The sequence below is a fragment of the Nelusetta ayraudi genome, unplaced genomic scaffold (assembly GCF_046127955.1).
Source record: "Nelusetta ayraudi isolate G7.1 ecotype Tasmania unplaced genomic scaffold, CSIRO-AGI_Nayr_v1 ptg000005l, whole genome shotgun sequence".
Taxonomy (NCBI): Eukaryota; Metazoa; Chordata; class Actinopteri; order Tetraodontiformes; family Monacanthidae; genus Nelusetta; species Nelusetta ayraudi.
The window spans coordinates 6,131,571-6,158,583 of NW_027466055.1; the positions used below are offsets into that span (position 1 = coordinate 6,131,571).

General features: G+C 46.1%; 1 protein-coding gene across 4 annotated transcripts in view; it reads right to left on the reverse strand.

Annotated features, from left to right (window-relative positions):
* Positions 1-27,013, reverse strand: part of cd276 (CD276 molecule) — a 72,682-nt gene that overhangs the window by 2,492 nt on the left and 43,177 nt on the right. For 2 of the 4 annotated variants that reach the window (XM_076051602.1, XM_076051595.1), the window contains exons 5-7: positions 22,330-22,467; positions 17,719-17,760; positions 10,899-10,938 (exon numbers count right to left, since the gene is read on the reverse strand). In XM_076051602.1, coding sequence (XP_075907717.1) covers positions 10,916-10,938; positions 17,719-17,760; positions 22,330-22,467 — 203 coding nt within the window. In that variant the 3' untranslated portion in view covers positions 10,899-10,915. Of the gene's footprint in view, positions 1-10,750; positions 10,793-10,898; positions 10,939-17,718; positions 17,761-22,329; positions 22,468-27,013 lie in introns of all 4 variants that reach the window. The other 2 variants (XR_012929500.1, XR_012929499.1) reach the window with 2 other exon arrangements.

The following is a 27,013-nucleotide window of genomic DNA, read 5'->3' on the forward strand; positions in this document are numbered from 1 at the left end:
GAAGATCCATGCAGAATCAATTTCTTCCAAATAAATCTATAGATACACTTTACTTGATACAGTTTTTCATCAGTGATAGTTTTTGTCTTTCAATATTTGCTTTATTGTGTACGACGCTGGGCATGGACCAATGAGGATTTCACCTCCAGAAACGGATGAAAGAGAAGGAAATTCCCTTCCCATTCAACGTGACGGAGGCAACGCACACACAAACTGCAAAGACAAATCTCAATGCCACCAAATAATTTCCATGTCGCTCTTCTAACGTGCCAACGATTCGTCGCAATTCGTCAGAGTCCCTCAAGTGACATTTCCTGACAAGGAACAAGCTGTTACATGCACACAGTAGATCAGAATGTCACTAAAGGAAAGGAAGACAAAGCAAGGCGTCGAGCACGTAAGCGCAATGCAGCGAAGCCAAACGGGACTCTGCATTTCCAAAAGACTGGATGGGCCCTCAACATGTTTTCCCCATCTCGACATCCTCCTCTCTGCATGGCAAGTGCTGAACTTTTAATGCCTCTCCTCACTGGTGGCCCCTGTGGACCACCCCACTGCTAGCACAGCTAAAGAAATTGTTCTCCCTGCATCATTAAACAGTTTGAATTAGCTTGGCTTGAATTTAATTATGTCACACATGAAGCTCCCCCACTCCAAGCTTTTAAAGGCGATAGAGTTGCCCATATGCTTTAAGGTTCAGCTTTAAGATACATTATTCAAGTCAGCCGGCCGTATCTGCGTGCAGCCGGACTTCTAAAATGAAAACGGCGGACTGACTCATCCAGACTGACCCTTTGAATTATGTTTCCTGGAGAGATATCCAACATTAATAACCCCGGAGCCAATAATCTCTTACAAAAGGGGAATTTTTGCCCATGCTCCATGTTCCATCAGGACCCTGGTTGTACTTGTCGACTACAGCTCTCCTCTCTTGATTAAGATGTACTGCAACTGAAATTGCTTCCGCTTCCAGTGTGCCGGTATGTTTGAATCACCCGCAGTGGCGACCCAGATATCTCATCGCAGGAAATACAGAAAATATTTTGGTCTGCGAGTGTCTCCCACCTCGTAATTGACGTTCATTATTATGCCTTTATTACATTCTACACATGATGAGTTGGTATGATGTGGATGAATTCCAAATGAAACCCTGAGGGCATTGCTAACAGCTTCCAAATGTCAAAGCAAAAACTGAAACGGTAATAAAGACTGTCATTCCAAATGATAGGACTCTGTTCAGCGGAGCAGCGCTGCGTTTGGAAATGCAGTCGGGCTTCCATTTGCTCCCTGTCAGAGGGTAATCTAACTTGCCAACTTATCCGTCACCCAAATTAACACAGCCCAATTTCCACACCGCCTTTTTCTCATCGAATTCAAACTCGCTAAGGTGTCACGCCGGCTGTTGAGTCCAAGAATCAAGAGTGGAAAGAAAAGATGCAGTGTAGTCGTCTAAAAAAAACCAACACCTTTAATAGGGTTTAATAGCTGCATTTTGTACACATTTTCACATTTTTATCACTTCTAGATCTTCAGGAAACAGCCTTCTCTTTAGATACGCCTCCAAAAATGCCAGGTCTTTCACTTCCTGGCATGTGACACGTGACCTCACTAATTGACTAAGTGTACAGAGTAAAAGGTCTCAAAGATGGTGCTTTTGGGTTTCAAAAAGGAGGCCAATGAACCAAAAATCTTTATTCTTAACTCATCCTGTTTACTGCACAAACTTATTTTGACAAAACAAAAGAAGAAGGCCATTTTGATGGATTTGGTCAAAATTTGAGTAAAAATGGCCTTAACGTTGTGGGTGTGGTGGGAGTTTAGTGTAATCAAATGTAGTCAGCCGAAATCATCTGGACCAGAAACTCAAGATCTGGACGGCGCTGACTGTGAACCAACCTCGAGGCTTCAGAACGCGTACACAAACCGATGGGTCATGACGACTCTGTCCTCTTTATACACGGTCACTGTAAAGACTCCTTTGAATGTTGCAAAAATGCAAAGACATCTAAATTACGTAAATAAAAAAATAAAGAAAACTTTGCCTAAAGTTTTTTGATAAAAGGCTTTAAGACTGACTGCATGAAGCCGAAGCAGCCGCGGCTTGGCAGACTCCAGTCCTCCAACGCCGCCGTCACTGCTGAAACACCCCAGACACAAGCTGATGGACAGATTCATTAACAGCAGGTCCACGAGATTGCACACTAATGTACCTGAGCTATAGGAGACTGTTCACGCAGAAGATACAGCAGCACTGGGATCCAATCTAATGAATCATTGTAAATCCACACTGTGCCCATTTCGTTGCTCATTTACACTGAAATCTAAGTGGCATTTCTCATTCTCTCTGTCATTAACTTCCTGCCTCCCCCCCTCCCCCCTAGTCTCTATAAGGTGCTCGCCGAACATCACGCCTTCAGATATGACGGGGCTGTCGCTTTTTTTGTGTGTGTGTGCGCGTGACACCGACAGAAATAACCACGCGGAAAAGAAAACACCAGGCATCGGACTTTGTAAGAACATCTTGGGAGTAACCTTGGAGGAGTGCTGAAGATAATGAGGAAGCAGCCAGACCTTGGTGCACCTCAAGGATCATTACAGGATGATCAAACACCCCATGACGATTTCTCAGCAAGAACGGGTAATTATGAAATAATATACACTGCGTCCCATAGAGGATACACGGATCCACCGCTGTCGTACAAGCACCAATATATAGGGGAGCAGTAATTGATTCCGTCTTGCGGGACTGCAGGACAGACATTATGGGTTGTTGTACGACAGCTAGTCCTGACCGAGCCTTCCGATTGGACGTGGTGTTTTCCACAAGCGAGGATACAAAGTACGACAGTACTGCGGATTTTGAATTTTGGTCTCAAGGGTGCTCTGATCACTTATCACTTAACCTTTTATTACATTATAACCTGAGTTCATAGTGTTGGTTTGTCAGCATTCAGTACAACAGTCAGGGACTGTTACTGAATTCTGCTTTTTCCACATAGTGACTGCAACAGCGCTGCCTGCACGTGATATTTCTCAATAACACTGCTGTGCATTGTGAGGAAGTATTTGAGGAAATGAAGGACGTCTACGTCTGCCATGGATGCCATGATAAAGCACAACAGTCAGTCAGGTTGATGTTTGTTTTTCTTCAAAAATGTCTTTATCTTCTCCTCTTGCCAGGTGAACAGCACTAATGCATAGGGGAGAGAAACGTCTCTGTAGCTCTTCCGTGTGTCATTGATGTATTGAGAAATTGACTGCAAGACACACAGGCAGTCTTGAACTGAATGATTTTTTAAGATGACCAATGCATTTCTTATTGAGTTAAGTGTAGGGTTGCCTAAATCTGAAGAACTCCCTTGTGGTTCAAACTCCATGCAGGACAGAAAAAAACTCTGGTGATTTGTATCAGTGAGTTAATTCACATAGATCACAATGTAACGATTATCACTATAACAGATGCAGTAATGCGGCAGCTGTCGCTTCGAGGCCCTTTCACTCCGTTCCAGCATCAATAAGCCGGAGTGTTGCCTCAGCCAGGTCACTCTGCTGCTGCCACTATAAAGCAAGTGCATACATTTCACCCTCAGTCTTTCATCTTTACCATTTCTTCCCCCTCCATGTTCTTCCCTACCAGGTCTTCGACCTCTTTCCAGCAGCAGCCTGCAGCCCCCTGGTGTTAATTATAAGACCCTCACCCAACCCCAAGCCCCGAAGCTGGGTAAAACGTGGAAGTGCATTAATCTTGATTCTTCACTTCAGTCTAAAGGATCGTCTGAAGAGACTCTGGCGGTGAGCCCCAGAGGCGGTGCGACTTCAGGAGTGCCAAGAGGAAGGTGCGTGGGGAGAAGAAAAGACTCACCATTTTCCTGTGCCCACAAGTCATTTCCACTGTACCTCTCACAGTACTTAGTACTCGCCATGGTTCAACACAATTTAGGAAAACCCATACTGAATCTCTCTCTCTTTAAATCAATTTAATTTAATAAATCAAGTTTTAACCAGAATTAAACTCGCTTACAAATAAATTTACCAGGACCTTGATCCCTGAAAAGTCTTCATGTTGAATAAGGACGGCTGTTTTATGATATGTGCGCTCCATTTTCCCACCGTACACAATTGTTATTGAGTCGTTGCCGCCTGAGTCACATTTCGTTCTTTCAACTTGATGCCAACTCGGAGGCAGCAAAGCAAGAAGAAAATGAATCAGACCGTTGGACAATTGCCATAAAACACTGCAGACAACAATGGCAAAGACTTAAATGATGAATGGCAGAGAGGCGAAGAGAATTGCCAAACTAAAGCAAATAAGAGCTGCTTTACGTCAGAACACGAGGTTAAAGAGTCACAAACGCAGATGGATTGTTTGCACGTTCAGCAGTGAAACCATGCAAATCTCACCGGCACATTTTAGCGCATGCACTTGAAAATGAACGACTCGTTTCGCACGTCTTATCACCGTCGCCCTCATCTCATTAGTAGATGTATTGCTGCAGGGTGAAACAAATAAAGGAAACAGTTGGTCAGCCCGCAGAGACGCACAAAGTCCCGCGGCTTTGGCGTAGCGTGCGCTCTCTTCAAAAAGCGACACATAAAAGCCGTCCCTCCATTCAACGGGCAATATGCTCTTCATATTCTCATGACAGCGGGGGGGCTGCTCAGGATTAAGCTTTGCGCCATCTGCAAATTATCTGGCGTCGGAACGCCCTCTTTGGTCCCAGCTCTTTGTGGGAACGGCAAGGCTGTTTTAAAAATCCTGGCCCCTGCTCAAAACAAGAAAACTAATAGCAATTACCGTTCGAGAGAAAAACTTGTTTTTGTTGCTGCAGCCAAACTTGATGTGAGCTGCGACGGAGAGCGACGCAGGCAAACCTTTCCTGAGCTCGGCCCGCGGTGACGGAGCTCAAGTTCTCCCCGATGTGTTGCGAAGACAAGAGAGTGCGGCAAACTCGTCTCCGAGCGGGGATATTAAGTGATACAATTAGGACGCGACAAAAGGCCGTGAGCTGGTGGCCACGATCAAAGCGGATGAGGTCATCGCCATGGAGCTCTCATCTGTATTAGGAAGACTTTGTATCCATGGAGACGACGGTAATCCAGATCAAAAAACTTTTTTTTGCTTTTGATCTATCACTTTCCACGGCTCCGTCCAACAACTACACTTTAGCACGCGGGAATCACGCGGCGAGCGCGTCTTTTGAATGCAGGAGATCAAGTCGCCCGGTGCCGACGCATCCGCGCGTGAGATTCCCGCCTCGCCGCCTCAGAAGCTCCCAGCAGCTCCCAGCAGCCCGCATCCGTGCAACTCGGAGGTCTGCCTGTGATTTTTCGACGCCGCAACGTCTCTCGCACACAGTCTCTCATCTGCATTATGAGTTTATCTATGGCAGATAATTGAGCCCAGAGGCACTTGGTTTCAATGAAGGCTCCTGTGCTTTTCTGGCAAAAGCCGGAGAGAAAGAGCTCTCCGGAGAAGGCAGCTCTCTGTTGAGGGGGGAAATGGAGCAGAACTCCTGCCGTGTTCATTAGCTGCAATTGATCAGCGATTCAGTTGCTGTGCAACTCCTACCACGGCTCGCATATTACCACTTCCATGTCCTGGAATTAATACAAAGGTAAGAAAGTAGAGCCAGGCAAGGCAATTTTCTCTTTACAGCTCATTTTTATTTCACTATTCTGATGTTGTTTGCGCGTCAAAACCGTTCGGATTCTGGTCTCCAGGCACGCATTCAGCCCATTCAACACTTTTCTGGTATCAATATGAGCCACTACATTCCGTTATTAGCCTCCCTCAGAGGCTATCGTTGCTGCAGCCAATTCCATCAGCGGAGATGTACTGTGGAATGAAGCTGTGAGGTATAAAACGGCTGATAAATCGCTGAGACAAAAGCATAAATAATGCAGAGATCAGTGGTACTGCAACAGTGAGCCAAACTCCACTTCAAGAAAAGCCCCTGGGAGAGAGTCGAACGCGAGTGTCCTGTCTGACATCATCAGCGTCTGCCGGGCCTCACCTGCCCAATACAGCAGGAGGAGACCGGAGGCGCTCATCCCTGTCTGTCCTCTGGCTTCCTGTTCTCACCAAATACTAAAAAACAAAAAAACAAAAATCAAATCAGAAGAGAGTCCATATCCTCTCTATGTGCTCCTTGTTGGAAAAGGCTTTTATATATATGAACTTCAAGACTAGTTTTCTCTGTTCCAATTTGACACCCCCCCCCCTCCTCTTTTGTGCGTCTCTCCTCTCTTTTGACGAAGCCCAAAGTTATTACAAGTTTAACAATGAAATACATTCTATACTTGAAGCTCCTGAGCTAAAGTGAATATGTAGGGGGCAACTAAAAATCAATATTTCACACGTCGGCTGAATGACTTGAAAAAGAGCCATTACGTGGCACTAATTGCACCTATAGGGCCAATCTGTGATCAAAATGTAATTTGCACTTTCATTGAAATTCATTGAAAGTCGCAGGGTGTATAACCAGGACCAACCACGGTGCTCTTCCATTACCGTTTCTTTATATTCTTTTTCTTCAAGACTACTTATTCTTATTCATTTCCAGCAAGCAGGTAGGCATCAATTTAAGAAAAAAAAAAAAGTTGGCAACGACCATAGCATGGCCTTAGCCTGTATTTCTATCTGCCGCAGCCTTAGATTTAGAATGTCAACTGAGCATCACTTGTTTAGGAGATAATTGAAGCTTGAAAACAAAACAACAACAAACGCCATTGTCTTCCTCATTTAATGTTTTCCTGAAAGGACGATTGTATAGTGAAAGAATTTTCGCTGGTACAGACACACAAAGAGGACATATAAAGGTTCAAAACTTTTCATCCCAGACTCCAGTGGAGCAGTCTTGGTCAGAAAATGATCAAAAAAACAAAAAACACACCTGATGCTTTTTTTTTTTTTTTTTTTTTTTTCAGTCTCAACTGGATGGGCATAGTGTCACAAAACTAGAATGTACATCTCCTCTTTGTGATGTTACAAAGCCTTTTTTTCATTTCAGAACACAGTTCCAGAAAAGTGAAGCAAGCCAAAAAAAAAAAAAAAGAAAATTACAGGTGGACTTTTGTTCTCTCAGAGGACTTCAATGACAAGATAGAAACACACTATTGTCCACTGAAAATAAATGGTCGAGTGAAATTTGCATAATATGGGACCTTTTAAAAAAAAAGAAAACGTGACAAGACGTTTAGTCATCACCCTGAGTCATCTTCACATTAGCTGTGGCTAAAAGATGCACATCCAGAGGACTGAAGCGTTTAGGGAAAACGGGTGGGGTGGGGTTTATGATCCATGATATGTTGATACTTCTGAGTCAGTGTGAAGAGGAGGGAAGATGCATTGCATGAGAAGTAATTGAGATGCAAGCAGATGATACGTTTTTAATTGAGGCTTTGTTTTCGACAAAAATGCGAATACCAACGACATAGGATGTATTTTAAGAGCTTATGGAAATGCGAAAGGCGGTTGGAGGGGGAAGGGGTGTCGCCAGATGTTCAGTGTATTTATGTACTTCGCCCAATGAGGTGATGCTACAGGCTAAAGGCACAACGCAAGGTCTATTCCAGCCAGATATTTACGGTGTTCGTCCAGCGGCTCGTAATGAGGGAATAACCGTTTGAGTGTCTGGACGTAAGTTCCCAATGAGCGCAAATATTGATGAGGCGAGGGGTTCATGGAGGGAAATTGCCGGCCGACTCGACAAACACCTTAATGAAATGCAAAACCCTGCTGTATTCACTAAGATATGCCACGCTGCATACAGCCACTAATCGATGGGCAAAACTGCCACAGAAATATTACAATAATCGATCCGGGATGATTCAGCAGCAGAGAGGTCCCGAGGCCGACAGAATATTACCTGGCATTAAAAGTCCCGCTGAAGGTCAGTACACACCAGAGCAATGGCAAATGTCCTCTCCTTCACTTCCACTGGCTGGATTTTATTTTGGCTGGTAACAGGGAATTACTTGCGCCGCCTTCGATCATTTTCCATTCACTTTGCATGCTGCAGCTTTACGGCCATGGCCAATCAGGGTGTAATAAAAACAAGCTGTAACTGTCCGACCTGGTAATAAAAGGTATTCACACATCAGACAGTGGCGGCCTTTAAAGTGAGAGTAAGAGGCTTGGTGAAGACAAGTGCGGGTCCATGCTGTGTGCGCTAATGGAGAGGGGTTGCTGCTGAGGAGCGGCGGAGAGGCTGAGGAGCACCATCACCTTCATCTCTGCTGTGTGCCTACCACCATACAAGCGTGTTAGTGCCTGGCGGAGGTACATTTCGAGGTGAAAGGCAGACGGGAAAACCCAGCGACCTGGACTGCAAGAACAGTTCACTACAGGCAGAATGTTCACTGATTTGCTTCTCACCAGAGGCTCCGGTGATGTTATCTCATTTCTCTCTGTTTTTAAAGGTACAGTGTGTAAAATTCTGCCATCTTGTGGTCCGATTTGAGATTGCAGGGCTCATTCGCTCACCCTCCCTCTCCCATTTTCGCCAGGATTGCACTCGCTACATCTGTATTTCAGCAAATAGAACATCTTTATTATTTACTATTGCAAAAAAAAATGCTGTTTACGCAGATATAGAACCTTGTCCTGACAACTTGTGACCTTTGTCGCTTACAGCGCTCCCGCTTCCCTAAAATAGCTCTGAGGTCTCGGGTTTTTCCGGCCCACGGAGGCCCGTGTGCTGTATCCATGAAGGAATATAAAGCTTGACACAGGCTGTCCATGGTTGAGCAAACATGGGGCCAGTGCATGGAGTGTCCTATTTCTCTCCCCAAGGGCCACGGGGTATAACACAGCCAGCACCCCTGCTCCCATCACTATCTGTAATGCCTACCTACCACTGTATTAATGCCGCTGCTTCAGGTCAGCAGAGTGGAGTAGAGTCCTCAAAGAGAGGACAGTCATCACAAACAGCAGAGTGCAGCCATTATTTAGCCCTGTACTGAGAGGATGTCATAAGCCGCCGAAAGAATGAGCTTTTTTTTTTTTTTCATCATTTTCTTAATATTAAAACACAGAATAGCTGTCCCATTATAGAAACAACTGAACTAATATAAATCATATTTTGAAAAAAAAAACAAAAAAAAAAAACAGAAAAGTGGCTGAAAACACTTTCTTTATTCATTTGTTTGTTTCTTTGTTTCTTTTTGTTATCACGTTGATTCTGGGGTTCCACTGACGTACAGGTCAGCACCTCTCAGTCTAGGGCTGAAGGATCACAGCATATTGGAGGTCAGACTGGATGACCAACACGGACCAAATAGGGAGTATGGTTAATGCTCTAGGTGGCTTTTATCAGTGTTAAGCATGGAAGTAAATTAGTTTTTAATTAAGGCCATTGAATCTTTAGCAAAACTTGTTTCTACACTGAATGAGGACTACATTAATTTTCTGTCTCCTTCACAATTTGGCCCTAACATACACAAACCCAGTCCAGTTAACGGTGTATGTAGGAACAAAAAATATATATATATATTACAAGTGGGAGCAGGAAAAGCCAAAGAAGAATCTCTGAAAGGTAATTCCAGAGAAGCTTGTAAATAAACTTCCTCCCATCATAGTTACACGATTCCCCTCGGAAAACCAAACAACAAAACACAATTCCCAACATGTCTCGGAGTCAGAGTGCAGTAGCTAATCTGTGAGCGTTGCCAGTTTCCTACAGAGCAAGCGGTTCCTTCCTCGAGGTCACGTACTAATCCTGGCAGGGAGCCGGTTACAATCAACAGGTCGGCACTTTGTGCACATTTTCTAAAATGCGACCTGCTCCACTCTTTTGCGCTGTTGATTATACGCAGCTCCTAATCAGGGCACGTGTCTAAAAAACAATTTACATCCAAGCCACTGGAAAAGGAAAAAAGAAAATACAGCCAACAGCAATAAATAGTCAGAACAACCTTCTTGTACAGAGGAATAAAGAGAACTGTCCATGGTGCTGAACAAACACTGACAGCACACAAAAGCACAGACTGTGTGTGATAATGCCTACATTTTTGCAAACAAATGATAAAATTGCACTGTTCAACACTACAGGTTTGTATGTGGAACACATTTTGCTATAATTATGCCATTATGGACTATCTTGACAGGCAAGTTCAACCTCACTGGGGTGAACTCAAACAGATCAAACAGTGACTTTTTCTGAGTCTACGGAGGTGTCACTGAGGCAACAGTGCTTTAACTGGATTGGGGCAAACATAATTCCGCAGCTTAGGGGATCAAAATGAAAAGTGAAGATTTCCAAAGTCTTGGATTATTTTTTTTTCCTGTTGTCTCCATGTTAAGTTTCTCAGGAGAATTTGCCTTTTCAACAAAGACTCTCTTTCTCTCCACCAAATTTGGCAGATTCAAATGAGACAATGTAATTTATTGAGGTTGGCGAAAAAGAAAAAGAGGGATTAATCATAATAAAAACCTCATTTTTCGGCCGCTGGCTATTGGCGGCAGAGTGGAGACTCCGGGAGGATCATTTCCGACAGACAGAGGGAAAAAAGAGCGACAGGCCGTTCGCCCCCAGCCTAAAATGTTTATCATTAATTTGCCTCTCGAAGCTTCTTTAAGAAGGCCAGCAGGTTCGTGTTTACACAACCGATAAAGTCAAAAAAGAAAGAAATAGATTTGTGATATCGGCCCGTGACCCCGCCGTGCCTCCAATCAAAATGTCAAGACTCGTCGTATTTTCCGACTGTCTGCTGAATTAATGCGGCCCAGCCTCATTACGGCAGCACTTACCCGTAGCCTCCAGAGACGGCCGGTCCTCCTGAGCACCCACTGCTAAAAATACACCGGTGCCGATTGTGACAAGAAGAAAGAGGGGGAGGTTTGGGGAGGGAGGGGCGGGATATAGGGTACGACACCTGAGCAACGGTAACACACTCACCTCTGATCTCTCAGGCTTTAGCTTTGCAGCAGCGTCATGGCTAAAGAGACGGAGAGACAGAGAGAGAGAAAACAAACATGAACACTGAGGGGAGGAGAAACAAACAAAAGAAAAAAACGGCTGTGTCACTGTGTCGCTCGTTGAGCAAACACTAAAAGGCAGCGGCCACTTGTGTGACTCGGGTGTCTATCATGCTGTGGACAGAAGCTTCATTACAGGCTCGGTTCCGGTGTCCCCCCCACCCCCCCTCCTCCTTTACGGGGCAGCCACTCACACACACACACACACACACAAACACACACAGACACGCGCGCTCTCCTCCATTTTTCTCCGCTCCATCTCTGTGCACCAGCAACCTTGCCATGGCTAACAGGAAGCAGAGGGCACGGCGCTTTATTTAATTAGTCACAGCAGCTGAGTGCTCATGTGGAACCAAACAGGGGAGGCAGATTGGGGCAGCGAGATGGATGGGCACTCTCCCACCGGGCCTTGCCTGAGCTGTCAGAGGAGTGTAGATTACATGACAAAAGGGGGGTGGTGGCAGTGGCAGGAGGATGTAAAGGCTCGTATGCAGGAGGGTGGGGGGGTGGGGGCAGGATCCATTTCTGGGAAGAGGGCGCTTCCCCTCGTAAAGTACCCGCGGCCCATTGCAAACGCATCATTTAGGCCGGCTGTTATGTTTGGCCGGTAACGCGCTGCGAGTTAACCCCCCCCCCCTGCCGCCAACGCCCGCCGTGCCCCCTCCCCGATAAAAAAGATGATTGGACGGTGCGATCTAAATGTTGTGACGAATATCAGGTGGCATTGTGAGCCGCAAATAACCTCCGAAATGGTGTTTTGTTTTTTTTTTTAGAACTCAGATACTCAGATTCAGCTCGTTTGAGATTTTCATCCAAAACATAATGTGACATATATAGACATGCTATGCAGTGGTGGTGGTGGTGGTGGTGGGGCTTAAATAAATAAATGAAACGTTTTGCATTAGGCATCTGTCTGAAGTCTCTTTCAGTACAGTCCCCCCCCCCCCTCCCACAAACACACACACACACACACACACACACACCCCATTAACATGCTCCCTTCTGCTGTACGTGCACTGCTCCATCCAGCTCAAAACAGCAAAATAACAGCCATTGCAACACATCCAGGATAAACAATCATTGAGTTCTTTGTTATTTTCTTCTGTTCTTCTCTACAAAAATCGCATCTTTTGAAAAACAAAATTGTCCAGATTTCGATGTTTCAGCAAACGCTTCATTGGAACATTTTTGAGGTTGGGTCCATTTTGAAGAGCGTCCCAAACCCTTTATATAACGCCGTACAAAGGAAATATTTGCGTTCACTCTTTGACGACCGAACAGTGTGAGACCTCTGTGGTGCCGGTGATTAAGGGATCACAGGGTTCGTTTCAGTCAGCGTCGCGTAGACCTTTTACACCAGCGCGGCGTCGCTCCGGGTTCCCCCCCAGAGAAAAGCGCAACCAGCAGCCTCGTAGTAAACATCTAGTTTGCCGTCTGCTGCTGGGCGACGCGAGCAGGGCTTGAAGACCGGGGCGCGCAGTTACCCCAGCCCCTGTTGTGCAAAGAACTTATTTAATTGTCGCTCTCGAAGTCATCCGGTGACCCACATCTAATAATGAAGGCAACACGGATGCTCTATTTACGTAGCTTCAGTGAGTAACGTGCGGCTGTCGGGGGAGCCCGGTGGATGAGTGGGTAGCGCCGGGGAAAATGCCTGGAGCTGCCTTCCAAAGGCCCTCTCCATTCCAGCCATGGCAACGCTGAACAGATTGTAACCTGCAGCTCCGTCAAACTGGGTTAAACAAACACAGAGAAGAACTTCTTAATGAGCCCGCAGATATCAGGCAAGTCTACTTTAACAGAGATTCTAAATCCAAGCATGAGAGCGGCTTTAAAGGAGCAGTGCACTGTTGTTTTTGGTGAACGTTGAATGCTGTGATGTCCGCAAACACAGAGTCCTGTGAATGAAATATTGCTGAACACGGAGGTCGCTAAAGTGACATTGCTCACACTCATCAATTGAAAAGGTTAAAAATAGATATTGAAATTCATTGAATTAAAGGACTGAGAGTTTGGGCCAAATGTTTTGGGGAAAAAATGTTTCCATTGGGCCCAGTGTTAAAATATTATGCACATAATCGTTTGACTGAAGTTTACTGTATTTCTTGTGATGTTTCATATAAAATCTGCATATTCTATTATTGTTTAATATATTACACAGCGACTGGCTGAAATAAAATGTGGGTGCTTTTTATTTTTTGTATGTGCATTACAAAAAATGCACATTTTTTGTAATGCAAATATCGACACTCGGTCATTGAGTGCCGATATTTCTGACAAATAAGAAACTAGAACGCAACGCCTTGTGGGAAAACCCGGCTCAATGGCGCCCCTACTAGTTTAAAACTATGCCGGGACATCTTTTGGTTTTTGAGAATAATTTTCATGTCAGTGGCAGGAACTGTTTGCATAAAACACTCTCATCTCTGAACCTCGTGCACAAGGCAGCTCAAGCGACATCGTGCCACAACTTCAGCTCGCGCTCGACGTATTTTTTTACTCCCATGAGCAGCAGGATGCGGAATTTCCGAGCCACCTCCGGCTCCGCACTCATTCATTCATTCATTTACCACGACGCACCTCTCCACTCCCGTGGGAGGGATAATGTGAATATTATGTTTCCCCCAACGCGCTGCGATGTTCTCATCTCGGGCCACGGCGCAGATAGACGGCGAGGACGAGTAACGGGCGCCGAGGTGACTTTGACCGCCGTCGCAGCTGTTCTGGTTTTCCTCGTCGTTCCGCTCGCGCTCGCTCCGCCCTTCCCTGGCTGCGAGACGAAAGCGTCGGGAACGACGCCGCTCGAGGTTGTGCTGGGAATTTGCGACGCTTCCAGCGGGCGGCCTTGGTTACTGGGGAGTGCGGGGGTGAGGGGGGGGGGGGGGGGTGGGGGTGGTGAAGGTCGGGGCTTCCGTCCTCATGCCTGATTTTCCCGACGTTCCCCAACCTTCTGCGTTCAAGGCTGCTTTGCCTCCGCTAATGGCCGCTAATGAAACTATTTTTCACCCGGAGCTCCCCCATCACAAGGCGTGTCAAGCTGCTTTCTTTTTTTTTTCTATTACAGACAACTCTTTGTCGATGAAAGAACTGGGTCACTGACTGATGCTCTTTTCTTTTTCTTTTTGCTCAGGCCTTGCTTAGTCCTCGGAGCCCGGGGTTTTAGCGAGACGCCGCCCTCTGCACGCGCAAGCAGAGCCAGACTGCCATAGCGTGAGCGCTAAACGGCGCATCGCGCTCAGATTACTGAGCACGTTCAGGGGGGAGGAGGTGGGGAGGTGAAGGATGAAGCCGGCGGAGAGCTACGGCGCTGCTGCTGCGTGGCACACGCCCTCTTGTGCGCACCATGAATGTATAATAAGAGCTGGATACCAGACTGCCAAATACGGAGGCGCAGCGATTCTCTTCCAGTGGCCACTCGAGGTACTGCAGCCAAAAAGCTCATGCAGCCCAAAAAAAGGTATTTACCCCATGAACCGCAATACAAAAATAAACGGCTGACAGGACGGCTGCCTGAAACGCGCTTCGTAATAAATCTTTCAATTATAGATTTTTAATTCATGATGCACTTTTAATCTTTCAAAAAATTATAAAGGCCAGAAAATCCCTACAAAAGCGTTTCATGCGCCGTCTCTCGGCTCGTTCTCATTCACTGAGGCGTCCCGACGCATCGCGTGACTTACACTATTGCTCATACAGTCGTCTATGGGGCCGCATAATGCAGAAGTAACCTGGAGGCCCAAAACTTTTTCGACGTATTCGTGGGAGAGCGACTCCATTGAAATTCATGGTCCGGCCACCTTTTCAGTTCTTGTGCGAAGGAAGGTCGGTCGGACGGGCCGCAAAGAAGTCCCGCCCTTGAGCACCGTTGCCCACCCCCCCACCCCCAACCCCCGCCACTCCACCCCACCCAGTTATCACCGCTGATTGTTTTAAATCAGGCAGGCTTTGAAAAGGGAAGCGGTGCTTCTCCTCTCTTTTTTTTTGGACAGCTCATTAAGATAACACACAAGCGCGGCTCCCCCGTCATGCGTGGTTTATTAAAACGGGGCTCATTTCGGCTCCTTTGTCTCTCGCGCGGGAACCTCCGCCTTTGTCAGCGCAATTGGAGCCAGATGGCGACACAAAGCGGCCCGCCTGTGAGGAGTGCTTACGGAGCGATCTCGAAAGACAGAGCCATTAGCTCGACTTCACCACTTTACCGCCCACAACATCCACCTGGGCCGACCAGGTGCCGGGATAAGTGCGTGCGCGGAGGCCTAGGCTTGCTTCACCTCCCGAGCTGCCGCTTCTCCCCGACGCTGACGATTATTTAACCCAGTTTGCGGCTGCGGGACGGCTGACCCCTAAACTTCTGGTTTTCTTGCGCCCAGCTCCCTGAAACATTCATGAGCGAGGCGTTGGAGAATAAAAGTCATTGTCCCCCTTCACTCGGAGGCTCCCCTTCAGCTCTCAGCTTATTAAAATCACATGGTATTAACTTTGCCGTTCACAGAGAAGCTAAATAATTCAATCAGACTAAAGAAGGAGTCAAATGAATAACTCTAATGACATTAACGCTTCAGGGAGGACTGCTCGGAACTGCGAGGCGAAGTCACTGCGGCCGGGCAGCCAGAAGCGGCTCTGCTCTGCTTGCTAATGTAGAAATTAATTCTGGACTCATAAGGTCACAATGAGCAAAATATCACATCGGCCTCATCTAAGAAAAAGGAGGACACAGTTTGATGCCCCCCCCCCCCCCCCTTCCCCCCCCTCCTGGTTTGCTGGGACGGCGAAAGAGAATAGAGCAAAAAAAAAATTCAGAATGATATCACTGTCACCGCGAGCTTGTTAACCTGCTGGTGACAAAGCTTTTGTTTATTCTTCCCTCTAAATGAGGTTGAAAATTTAGTGTGCGACACATGCAATTAAGTTGATCATTAACCAGAATGAAATGGGAGGCGGTGCAATTCGGAGCCTTACACTTATTTCTCAGAGCCTCCGTGACTTTACTCGGAAAACAAAATGTTAGTTCCAATTTAGCATAAATTAGCCGTGATCATTACAGAACACGCAAAGGAATGCATTTTTGAAAGTAGAGCGTACAAAAACCCAATTCACATCAACTTTGCCGAGTTTCTGATTTTGCTCCTTCGCTGACTCCTAATTAAAATATATTAAGAAAACCCAACGACAAAATGAATGCACGCTGGGCCCAGTGCAGGCAGTGTGTTTACTGTCACTGCTCCATTCAGCAGCCTCGGCCGACGTTTCCATCGCCACTCGAGAGCACGTGAGAGCGCTTCATTCTTCACTTTGCTGTGGACACTCGGTCTCACGTTGTTTCGCCCTTTATATTCTTGAGATTGAAACATATGGAGTGTGTTTTCAGCAAAGGGGCAATATTGGTACATGTTGATCATGGCTAGTTACGGTCAATATACTTGTTGGTTGGAACCAATTTGAGAAGAAAAAAAACAGCAACACAATCGCTGTTATTTGGGATGCCTGTCCGTTCTGCTGCACTGGTTTCATACCAACCAGCGATCGCTGTATCTATAATCACACCACCCAAATGTAGGCCAATGTCACTGTACAGTACTAGTTGCCAAACATTACACAAATCAGATGACTGCATGCAGCTGCACACGATTGTCTCCTATAATTTTTTCTTCGTTCATAGCAGAAATCAGCAAGAACTTGCTGCCATTAAATCCACTCGGGATGAGTTGGATTTGACTGCTGCAGCTTCGGAGGAGAGGACCATCCAGTGTGAAGCCGCATGGAGCAGCACTAAATTAGAGCACCGCCTGGAAGACTTGCACAGACACACGGAGCTGGTTCAGAGAGCGATGCCACCGGGCTGCTGCGCTGAATGGATTTGCCACCTCAAGCTGGTTTCACCACTCACACTTCAGTTATCCAACTTAACATTTGAACATTTGATTATTATTTTTTTTTTTTCTGGTGTAGACTTCAGTGATATTTAATTTTTGCATCTTTATGAAAATGATCAGAAAGTGTTAATATAGGGTTCGCCAATATGCTGTTATTTATGCATTGCAGTTTTGTGTGTCTTTTGAGTGTCTCGACACCCGGGCAAGGTAAAAAACAAAAAAAACAAAAACAAAAACAGAGCGAGCAATTGCAAGTGAATACAAATGTTTAAAGGTCCCACAGTGCAGCCATTCTCAGATCTCTGCTCTAGTGAGCGGCTTGACGTATTAATTATCCAAAAACCCTTGAGAGTTCTGCAGAAAACAGCATATTTAGCGCTGTGTTTGCAGTCTTCTGTGTGAATGCTCAATTGTAGCTTTGTGCTAAAACTGATTCCTTCAACATGAAATGAGGAGGCCGTGAGGTTTCAGATGGTTGAAAAAAAAAAAACAACTAGCTGAAGGTGTTGTGACTGACCTAAAAGAAGTATCGGGACCTTTAATTACGTCACAAAGGGTGTCTTTTAGCATACAGGGAAGACAGAAAATAAATAAAGGCTGGGCCTTTCTCATTTTCGGAAGTGAATTCACAGGACCGAGAGATGATTACAAGGAAAACACTGGCAAAGTGAATTTTGCATTTCATGAGCCCTTTAAAAAGCTTCGACAATTCATGTTTTAGTTTATTTTTTTGTTTGCCAGAGCCGTGAGCTGCTTAGCATGAGCGCAAAAGCACACTGGCACAGTGGCGGCGCAGTGCCAAGCGCCTCGACACAAAGCAGGACCCTGATGTGGGCCGGGGGCCGACACAGGTGTGGATTGGCTGACCTGTCTTTGACTCCTCTTCTTCCAGCTCCTTGGCCTCTTCAGCTGCGGAAAGACAGAGGAGTCATTATCGGTGGGAGCCAGAGTACAAAGGCTGCAGCTCAAAGGCAGCTGCAGAGAGAGAGAAAGAGTGAGAGAGAGAGAGAGAGAGAGAGAGAGAGAGAGAGAGAGAGAGAGAGAGAGAGAGAGAGAGAGAGACGAGGGAGCGAGGCAGCGGAGAAGCTGCACACAATGGCGCCCTCACCGTATCGTACACGCGGGGCCGAGCCCACCCTTAACCTCTTATCCGGCCCTTTCACAGAGACAGTAATCACATTAGGCTTTAGCCGCCGGCTCTCTGAAAAAGCCCACTGTCAACAGACTCCTCTGTGACGAGGCGTCACACTTTGCACACGTGCACGCACGCGCACGCTCACTCGCAGGCTAAAAATAGACGGCGAGGGGACCCGAGCAGCTGATCGTGATTTAACGACGCTGTTTTCTAAATGAGGTTGAAAACCAGCTATTTACTCTTTAGTGTCTGACACATGCAATTACATTTTTAATTAACCACAAAATGAAACCGGGCGAAGGCGGCGCAGTTTGACGCAGCCTCTGCCTTTTTTTCCCAGGTTCTCGCGTGACTTCGTCAGGGACGACTGCGCTACTCCGGGGCTCATTTAGGCTTTAGACAAAGTCATCCTCTGCTGAACACACAGAGCAGCTTTCACCGTTATGAAAGTGTATATTAAAAAAAATAAAAAAAATCACACTGACTAGAGCTGGAGTGCCAAACTCAAATACACAGTGGGGTCAAAATGTAAAACTTGGACAAAGTCTTGGACCAATATTGATATTTATTGAACAAAAAAATCTTCCTCCAGATAGAACAGTGAACCTTTATATATGGACCCAAACAAGTTTTACTTCAACACTGATTAAGGAACAAGTAACACTTGACACTACACAAAAGATAACTTTTATATTGCACAGATGTAATCGAATTTCAAAAAAAAAAAACAACAACACAGAAATAAATGAAATGTAAATAGAAATTGTATGCCTCATTTTTATTTGCAGCCTTTTGATTTAAGTTTCAACAGTAACTCTTTTCCAATAATACATTTGAAAATAAAATAACAATAATGAACCAATTAACTAATAATAATATCCTTCAATGAACGTGCAACCATTCAAGCCCATGTCTTGGAGTAGCAAGAAAAAGTCCATGAAGAAAGTGTAAATTATAGTCTGTTAAAGTAAATAGTCTGCCAAAACACCAGCAGCATTTTGGGATTTGTAGTGTTAGCAGTTCATGTGCTGTATAATACCAGCGGGCCAGCTGTAGTAGTCATTTAATATTGCCTTGTGGACCAAGTATAATTAAGCTGCGGGCACCGTTTGACACCAGTGGTGTAGTGATTCGTGACGTCCCTTCATCTCTTCGTGAGTTGTGGTGGAGCTCCCCATGCAGACGTGGCGTGAGCCTGTTTACCTTCGCCGCTCCATTCGGCAGCTTCAAATTGGCAGTAGCTTGGAGTACCTCTGGGGCAGCGCTAGCGATAGCCAAGCGAGGGGGTCTTGTGAAGGCACCAGAGAGTCGGCGCAAAGGCGAGGGCATCCGCGGGGCAGCGAGCGAGGACTGTTGCAATTTCATGGCCCCGTTGGCTGCATCTGAGACGCGGGCGGGCGAAGAGAGGCTGCGGCGGCTTAAGCTGGACGTACCGCATGACAGGCGAGCGAGTCGGGGGGCGCGAAGCCGAAAGAACTCCACCGTTCCCCGTCGCTCCGACATGGAAACGGTCCGAGACTCTCGCCCTCAAAACTCTTCCGGCCGCGACGCCACTTGTTGAGTGTTTGTGTGCCCGCACAGACACCGATTTGTTGGACGGATTCTTGGTGAATTTCGACGAGCACGTTTTTCCAATGACCAGTTGGTTCAGTTGGTTTTCTTCTGATTGTACCAAGCAATTGGAGACACCTTTGGGTGTGATTTAGCGCTGTACAAATAAAACTTGATTTGTTGAAAGTAAGGAGTATAAATAAAACATTATAAAAGTATTTAAAAAAAAACAAACAGGTAGGGAGTAAAAAAACAAGGCTGTCAGAAAAAATAAATACTAAGTAAAGTCCGAGCACCTGAAAAATCTACTTAAGTGCAGCAACAAAGTATTTGTACTTGACCATTGCCACTGCTCTGACTTTGCATGCCTCGCTAGGCTTCCCTAGAGAGGCCCGAGCTAAAAAATTTACATGCTGTTACCGATGCAAACCTCACCTGAAGGTGATCAATCACAGCATTTATTCGGGGTCAGACCCCGAGGCTTAACCCCTGTGAAACACGTCCGTCCCTGTGGTAAAAACCCCGAGGTTGCGGCGCCGGCTTCCCCTCGCGATTCCCATCCACCGCACACAGCACGATGTGCGAGCGGGGGGAGGAGGGGAGCGGTGGCGGGGCTTTGATTGAATCGTGCGCTTATCTAAATGTAAAATGAGCTTCGGATAAGTAGATGGGTCACTTTGGGCGAACATGGTTCCAGATATATGTGTGCTCAGTCCTCGGTGCGAGGAAGGACGAGGGAGAAGGGGGTGGAGGGAGTGGAAGTGGGGTGACAAGAGGAAAATATGAAGTGGAAAAAAAGCAGGGCCGGTATTCCGATGCAACAGAGAGCCTGGAAAATGAGCTTTCACTTTCTACCGGAACGCCGCAACACTCGGATTCCTCCGCATGCGTTATGACAGGGAAGAAAAACGACTTGCTCACTTCTCTTCCTCCGCTGACCCTTCCACCGTCGCTGCACAGACGCAGCGAGCAAGGGGAGAGTCAACTTCAATCCTGCCCGTTCCGGGGGGAGCGCCATTAAAAGATAAGACAACCGCAATTAGGTTGCGCTTGCCTGCATCCTGCCGTCCTTTCAGCCGGGGATACGTGCATCGGGGGGAAAAAGAAAATTCTCAGACGACCCTGCCACATCTGTGTTCAAGCGCTATCAGTCCATCAGGGGGCGTGAGAGAGTCTGCGTAATACACGGATAAGTCGGCAATTACACCGTTTGAAAACACAGCGGAGGGCTGCGAGCGCAACGCTGGGCTGGAAGGACACAGAATGAGACTTAACATTTCAAATATGGCCGTCATCTTTGTGCGAATGACCGCGCAATCAATCCAGCCTTCGGAGTCAGGGCTACAGGCGGCTAACGCAGGCAGGCCACCCGTGCCAGCCAGTAGCGGAGAAAAGGGCCTGGCAACCACGGGAGCGATTTTCCCTTTGGGAGGAGCGGCATTATAGTCTTCCCTTTCCATTTCATTTGATTTCATATGTTCCATAGAGCTATTTACTTTATCCTCCGAGTCGGTGTCACTTCCATATTTATTTTCAAACCTCTGGGCCCTGGTGCAGACACTGGCTGACCTTTATTTTAAATGTCTCCTCCACTCTGAGCGGATCTCATTACAGCGGGGGCTGGTGGCTCTGCGCTATCTCATTTCAAAATTTTTTTTTCTTTTTTTTTTTTTTGCCTTTGCACTTGCGGGGATCTTCGGCTGTTCCGCCGCGCTAATTACTGGAGCCGAGTAATGATGTTCCTCTTTTGCTGAAGATACGTGTCACGCTGTCCAAAGATACTGACAATATACATCGGGAAGAAGTTACTTGGGCGATTAATATCTCATCACGGATTTCTACAGTGGTTATTCCACTCCGGCTGCACCTTCTACATAATCGAGCTGACACATCACAGTTAGGCGTAGCGCACCATCTACTGCTCTACCATGCATTTCAATGAGGGTCCTCGCAAGGATCCAGAGGGGCCAAAGGGCAAAACAGGCTCACAGTGCTCAATAAGTTATTTTTGACTTACCGTGTTTTGAAGCTGTGCCTGAACTGCAATAATCCTCTCCGTTCGCTTTGCATGAAGCCAATACAGACCAAACACTACTTGAACTTGGGTTTGTCATGAATATTCAGATCGTATAAAGAGAAACCCGTGTTTGACATTTAAAGGGCTCTACTGGAATGGCATGGGATGAAAATGAACATGCATGTTTCCAGATAGAAAAACTCACTCGAAATGAACGGTGGTGCATTCATTCACAAGTAACAAGTATTGATATTTACATAAAGAGCAGTTGCAGTTGTAAGGAGGCGGCCATATTGCAACACCACAGCAGCCAAGAGCGTTGGTCTGCTATGACTTTCACGACAAGAAGAGAGAGGGACTTAGAGGCAATAAGATTAACATAACATTATACAATTCTAATTTGTACCATTAGGTGTCACCGAGTGTTAAACACGGGGCCTTTGGTATTATGAGTGAGTAAATGTACAAAATGCTATGAGAAATATGCGGACATTTGGCGTGTGCACTATTTGCACACTTGAAATAGGCCAAAAGTTGAGTCTGCCATGGTATAATAGCGCTTGTGTGCTAGCTAGCGTCTCTGCAACTGCCAGGCATGAATGACTCAGCAAGGCGTCAGCTAGTTAGCTAGCATGACCGAGCGAGGGCGCCACCACGTGGCCTGTGTTTGGTTTGCACACGATGAAACGTCTTTCTCTCTTTGACCACCGTTTGCATTTGCATTTGCGCTGCGCTGCGCTGCACTCCTGGCACGGCCGTGCGCCGCTGGCCTCACCTTCTCTTCTGGCCTCCTCGCAGCTCTCCTTGATCTTCCTCCGGCAGACGGCAGCCAGAGCGATGAGCAGCACCAGCAGACACACAGCCAGGCCGACAGTAACCCACAGAGCCACGGGAGGGAACGCAATGTTCTGACCTGAAGCAGAGGGAAGAGGGAGAGGCAAAGTCGAGGCGGCCTCATTACTTGCTCTCAGAGAACGGAAGTAAAAAAAAAAAAAAAGAAAAGGAAAAAAAAAAAGAAAAAAAAAAGCGCAACTGTCACTTCTGTATCCGTCACCGTCACATCGCTGTCGCCATTTGCCAGTGAAACGGCTAAACAGTGAATCAGCCGTGCTGCAAAACTACCAAGGCACAACACGAAGACGCTGATGATAATTACTGGCATCGCCGTCCTCCTCATCAACATCATCGTCATCGTCATCATCATCATCATCGTCATCATCATCATCATCATCATCAGCATCATAAACATCCTCACCATCGGCGGCGGCGACATCACCGTCCGGATCATTTTGCGTCAGCGTCACGTCGGCTCTATATTGGTTTTGGCAGTCGGCGCGACTCTCGGAGGAAATGAGGAGCCAGCGTGAACCTTTTCTTTGTGCGAGCGGATTAAGAACGTCCTCGCTATCATCCAGTTAAGACACTCGCGTCTTTCATTAGAGCCCAGATGGCAGATAGCTCAACTGTCCAATGAGGCGCCGTTTTTTTTTTTTTTTTTTTTCGATGGCACAAAAAAAAAAACAAAAAAAAACTGCACTGGCACAGATCTAAGAGCAGACTGGCACCTTTCCGTCTGCTGCAGGCGGCTCGGAAGTCCATCGTTCTGATGTGTTTTCTTCAAGTGTATCTGATGCAACCCGTTAATTTAATGGACTACCACGCATGAAGGTTTAGGGCTTTACATATCAGTATCGACATATCCTAAAGCGGTACCTTGAAAAGAGCCCCAAGTGTAAGGAAAAAAAAAAAAAAGAAACAACATCTGGTAATGTTTGTCATTTTTTTGATTTCTTCTTTAGAAAAGGTAAGAGCTCTATATATCTTTTAGACAGCGCTGTGCAAAGAAGACCACGGAGACAATTAGTCAAAATGATTGACAGAATCTTGGCAAAGTTTTAAATTGATGAGGGGAAATAGAAAGTGGTCAGCAGGACAAGAAAAGGAGGGGAGGAAAAAAAGAGATGTCAGAGACAAAAGCAAATTTCCCCGGGGTATTGAGAGGGAACAGAGGGAGAGGGAAAGAAAACAGCGGAGCCACTAAAGAGCCGTGTGCCTGGCTGCAGCACAAACAGGCCTCTTTCAGACAGTGCCCGCTCTGGGCAGATAATAATAATACAAACGAGGGTGGAGAGGGAGTAAAAGAAGACAAGAAGAAGAAGGAGGGGAAAAAAATTAGGCTGAAAAATGACTGGCACTGAAAAGAGGAAAACGATGAGGCATCTGCAAGGACTTGGCACCAGCGACAGACGTGGACAAACTGGACAAATTGACGCATTCTGTTGGAATCGACCACGTCTGTCCGTCTGGTACCGAGGAGCAGCTGCACCTGACTGCGTGCCGAAAACAGGAGTTAATGAAAGGACAGGGAAAGGGGCCGCGCACTATTAAACTACTACTAATACGGTCGAGACGGGGGGGGCGTGTTTCAGTCGCACGTTTTCTTGCTAAGTCTTGGGAGTGTGTGAGTGTGTAAAAGGTGCATTCACAGCGTGTGAATACTCAGAACGCAGCCATCACCGCTAACACTCCGACGCTCAACCACAACCTCGAGGTCGTGACGACTGTACCACTAGTGTGCTGTGAAATTACGTCAGGCGTGCTCGAAAAATTATCCAATTTCACTTTATTGGTCTAAAAAATAATATAGTAAACTTCCACTGTGGAGTGACTGTGCTTTAAAAGGGATGTGTGCCTATTGGCAGTGCCAGTCCAACCAGACAGTAAAGTCGTGGAGTCCATTGGGTTTGTGTCTAAATCTTGCTGCTGAAACATCCAGTTTTGAGCCGAGGTGGAATAGTACACACGGGGAGCATACGGGGGACTGTGCTAAAAGATGTTGTGCACTTGCAACAGAAATCACAAATGCAATCGCATGACATCCTCACCTTTGCAGCGTAAATGAAAACACGGCGACGCAATCTTCACACTTTTGGCGTTAGCAGAGTTTTAGCAGCGATTGTGTGGATACTTTATAAAGCTTTGTTCCAACATGAAGACACACGTTTTTTTGTTACTTGAATTGTAAACAGATCTGATATTTATTGATTGATTGTGCATCTTGATTGTGTATCATCATTTAGAGATGATTGATACAGCTCAGGTTACATGGCACTGAAAAGCATTTCATGCACAATAAAAAAAAAACCTGCAATCCAATATGCAATATGATATCGCTGAACCAGACATAATTGTACATCAAAACATATACATTTTCACTCAAGTGGCTGCAGCAATTTAATACCTGGCTAGCCATCACCTCGAAGTATCATCAAATCAACGCATGTCTGAGGTTCAAAAGAGCGCTCGAGTGCGCCGCCGCATTAAGAGCAGGATAAACCAACGAATGTCAGTGGGAAAGGACAAAATCTGGAGAGTCAATCTTGTCATTTTGATAAAGCTCCGGATCCCTCCGCAGGCTGCTCCTGACTGATGACCTTGTGGCTCGCCGTCCGCCGAGCCCCTTCACTCCGTCGCCTTTAAAGGATGACCGTCCGAGAGCCACTTCTCCCAGACAGCACAACATGTATGAGAGGAGAGATGATCGTGCGTGGGCCGTCGAGGGAAAGTGACAAATATGTCGAGGCGCATGTGATGAGCCAAGAAGCCGCTCGGCTCTCGCAATTCTCCTTTTCTCCTCACACCTCCCCATAACACTCTCCCTCCCTCGAGGCAGACTGATAAAGACAAATGCCATAGTCAAGTATCATGGCGACGCCAGGGCCCCAAGGGCTGCAGGATCATATTTTTCTTTTTCTCTTGTTTGATGATGTGATTTTGTTTTCTTCAGAAATAGATTTGTCTCTAATGGCTCTGTTTACCCAGCCACCCTCTTCCACTGTCCTCTATTCCCTCCTGTGCAAGGGGGGTGAGGATGGAGGACTTTGGGCAGCAGCGTCTGGAGACTTCAAAGCGTCACAGCTGTTTGCTTTGGAGCATGAATGAGAATAACATGTTAAGTGGATGTCAAATGAGCAAGGAGTAAGCACACTGGACTAAATGAGCCATGTGGTCTGATGTCTGCTAGAAGAAAAACACAAAGGCAAAAATGCAAAAAATAAATAAATCATCAGCATAAAATCTGAGGGTGTGGTAACACCGGCCCTGCTTAAAGGTTATGAATTTTATATTGATAAAAAAAAAAATATTTATATATATATATATATATTATACTGCCTGTAAATAATGTGTTAATAAAAGTGTATACGCACAGTACAATAAAATGAATGGTTTTCCTACCCAGATTATTTACATCTATAAAAATACAAGGGTCTTGCTCGCAGTTAGCTGCCATCGTACACTGTTTCTAAGAAAGCCTAGTGTGGACAATCCAGTCCCCACGACCCTCATATTGAGGGTGAACGCTCGCGTCCTCAAATAACAAATGAAGAAGAAGGTGGACGAGGCATCCAGGTTTGTGTGTGCAGGCCACTGTAGTTCAACGGCAAGCTTGGGAGAGGGACAGTAAGTGAAAATCTGAACACTTGATGGCAGAATTTTACACAATATACCTTTAATCAAACTCAAGTTTGTTTGTGGAGGTGTGAGAGGTGTGCAACTGACTTCTCATGCACGTTAAAAGGCACAAACTCCGGTTGGTGTAAAATTATAAACACATGCAAACACATCACAATTTCTTGTGAGCGCAAGTTTTCAAACTCGTGAGGTTGTTGTTGACGCAGCGCCGTCACAGGCAGGGGAGGGAAGTATGCTATTTTAAAAAAGGCAAGGTTCGTTTGACGGAGTGCAGTGAGAAATCAAACTCAAACCAGCGGAATGTTGTTGAGTTCATTGGTGTCTTAGGTGGAAACTAAATTAGCCGACCAGTAATGATAAAAAGAACAGCGTGACAGTGTTTTTATAGCCTGACATTGAAACCGACACACTGCCCCAGTTCCATCTCTGTGTTACTTCTACTTAAATCAAAAGTGTTTCCGGTGCACAGCAGTGAATAAAACAAAACTGAGTGCGGGCGAAAGCGGTCTCGCCCTTAATTAAAGATTAATTTCCACACGTATAATTCAAAGGTCAAAAAAATTACACTTTCTTTGATTCCGTGAGCAATGTTTTAGGAAAACCCTACATCGTGCTGGTTTTATTAAATGTTATTAAAAAAACGTTTGGAACAATGACGGGATAACGATAAAAATACACTACGGTTGTGCGTAATATGATAACATGCCCTGCAACCTTGGAAGACAGAAGGTTGTGTCGCTTCTAGTCACAATTTTGGTCTTGAACAGCAACTCTTTTTTTCCGTGCCAGTGTCCACAAGCCAACACTCCAGCCAATCCAGCCTCGGTCTCTGGGAGACACTGTAGGGGGACTGGCAAGAGACCAGATTAGGTTTGTTTGGGCTCCAGTAAATGTGAAAAGCCAAGATTTGCAGGCTTTTTAACAAGCCCAAGTGTTTTCTCCCCAGCACCCTCGGTGGAATAAAGTGCTCCTAAGACTCCCTTCGC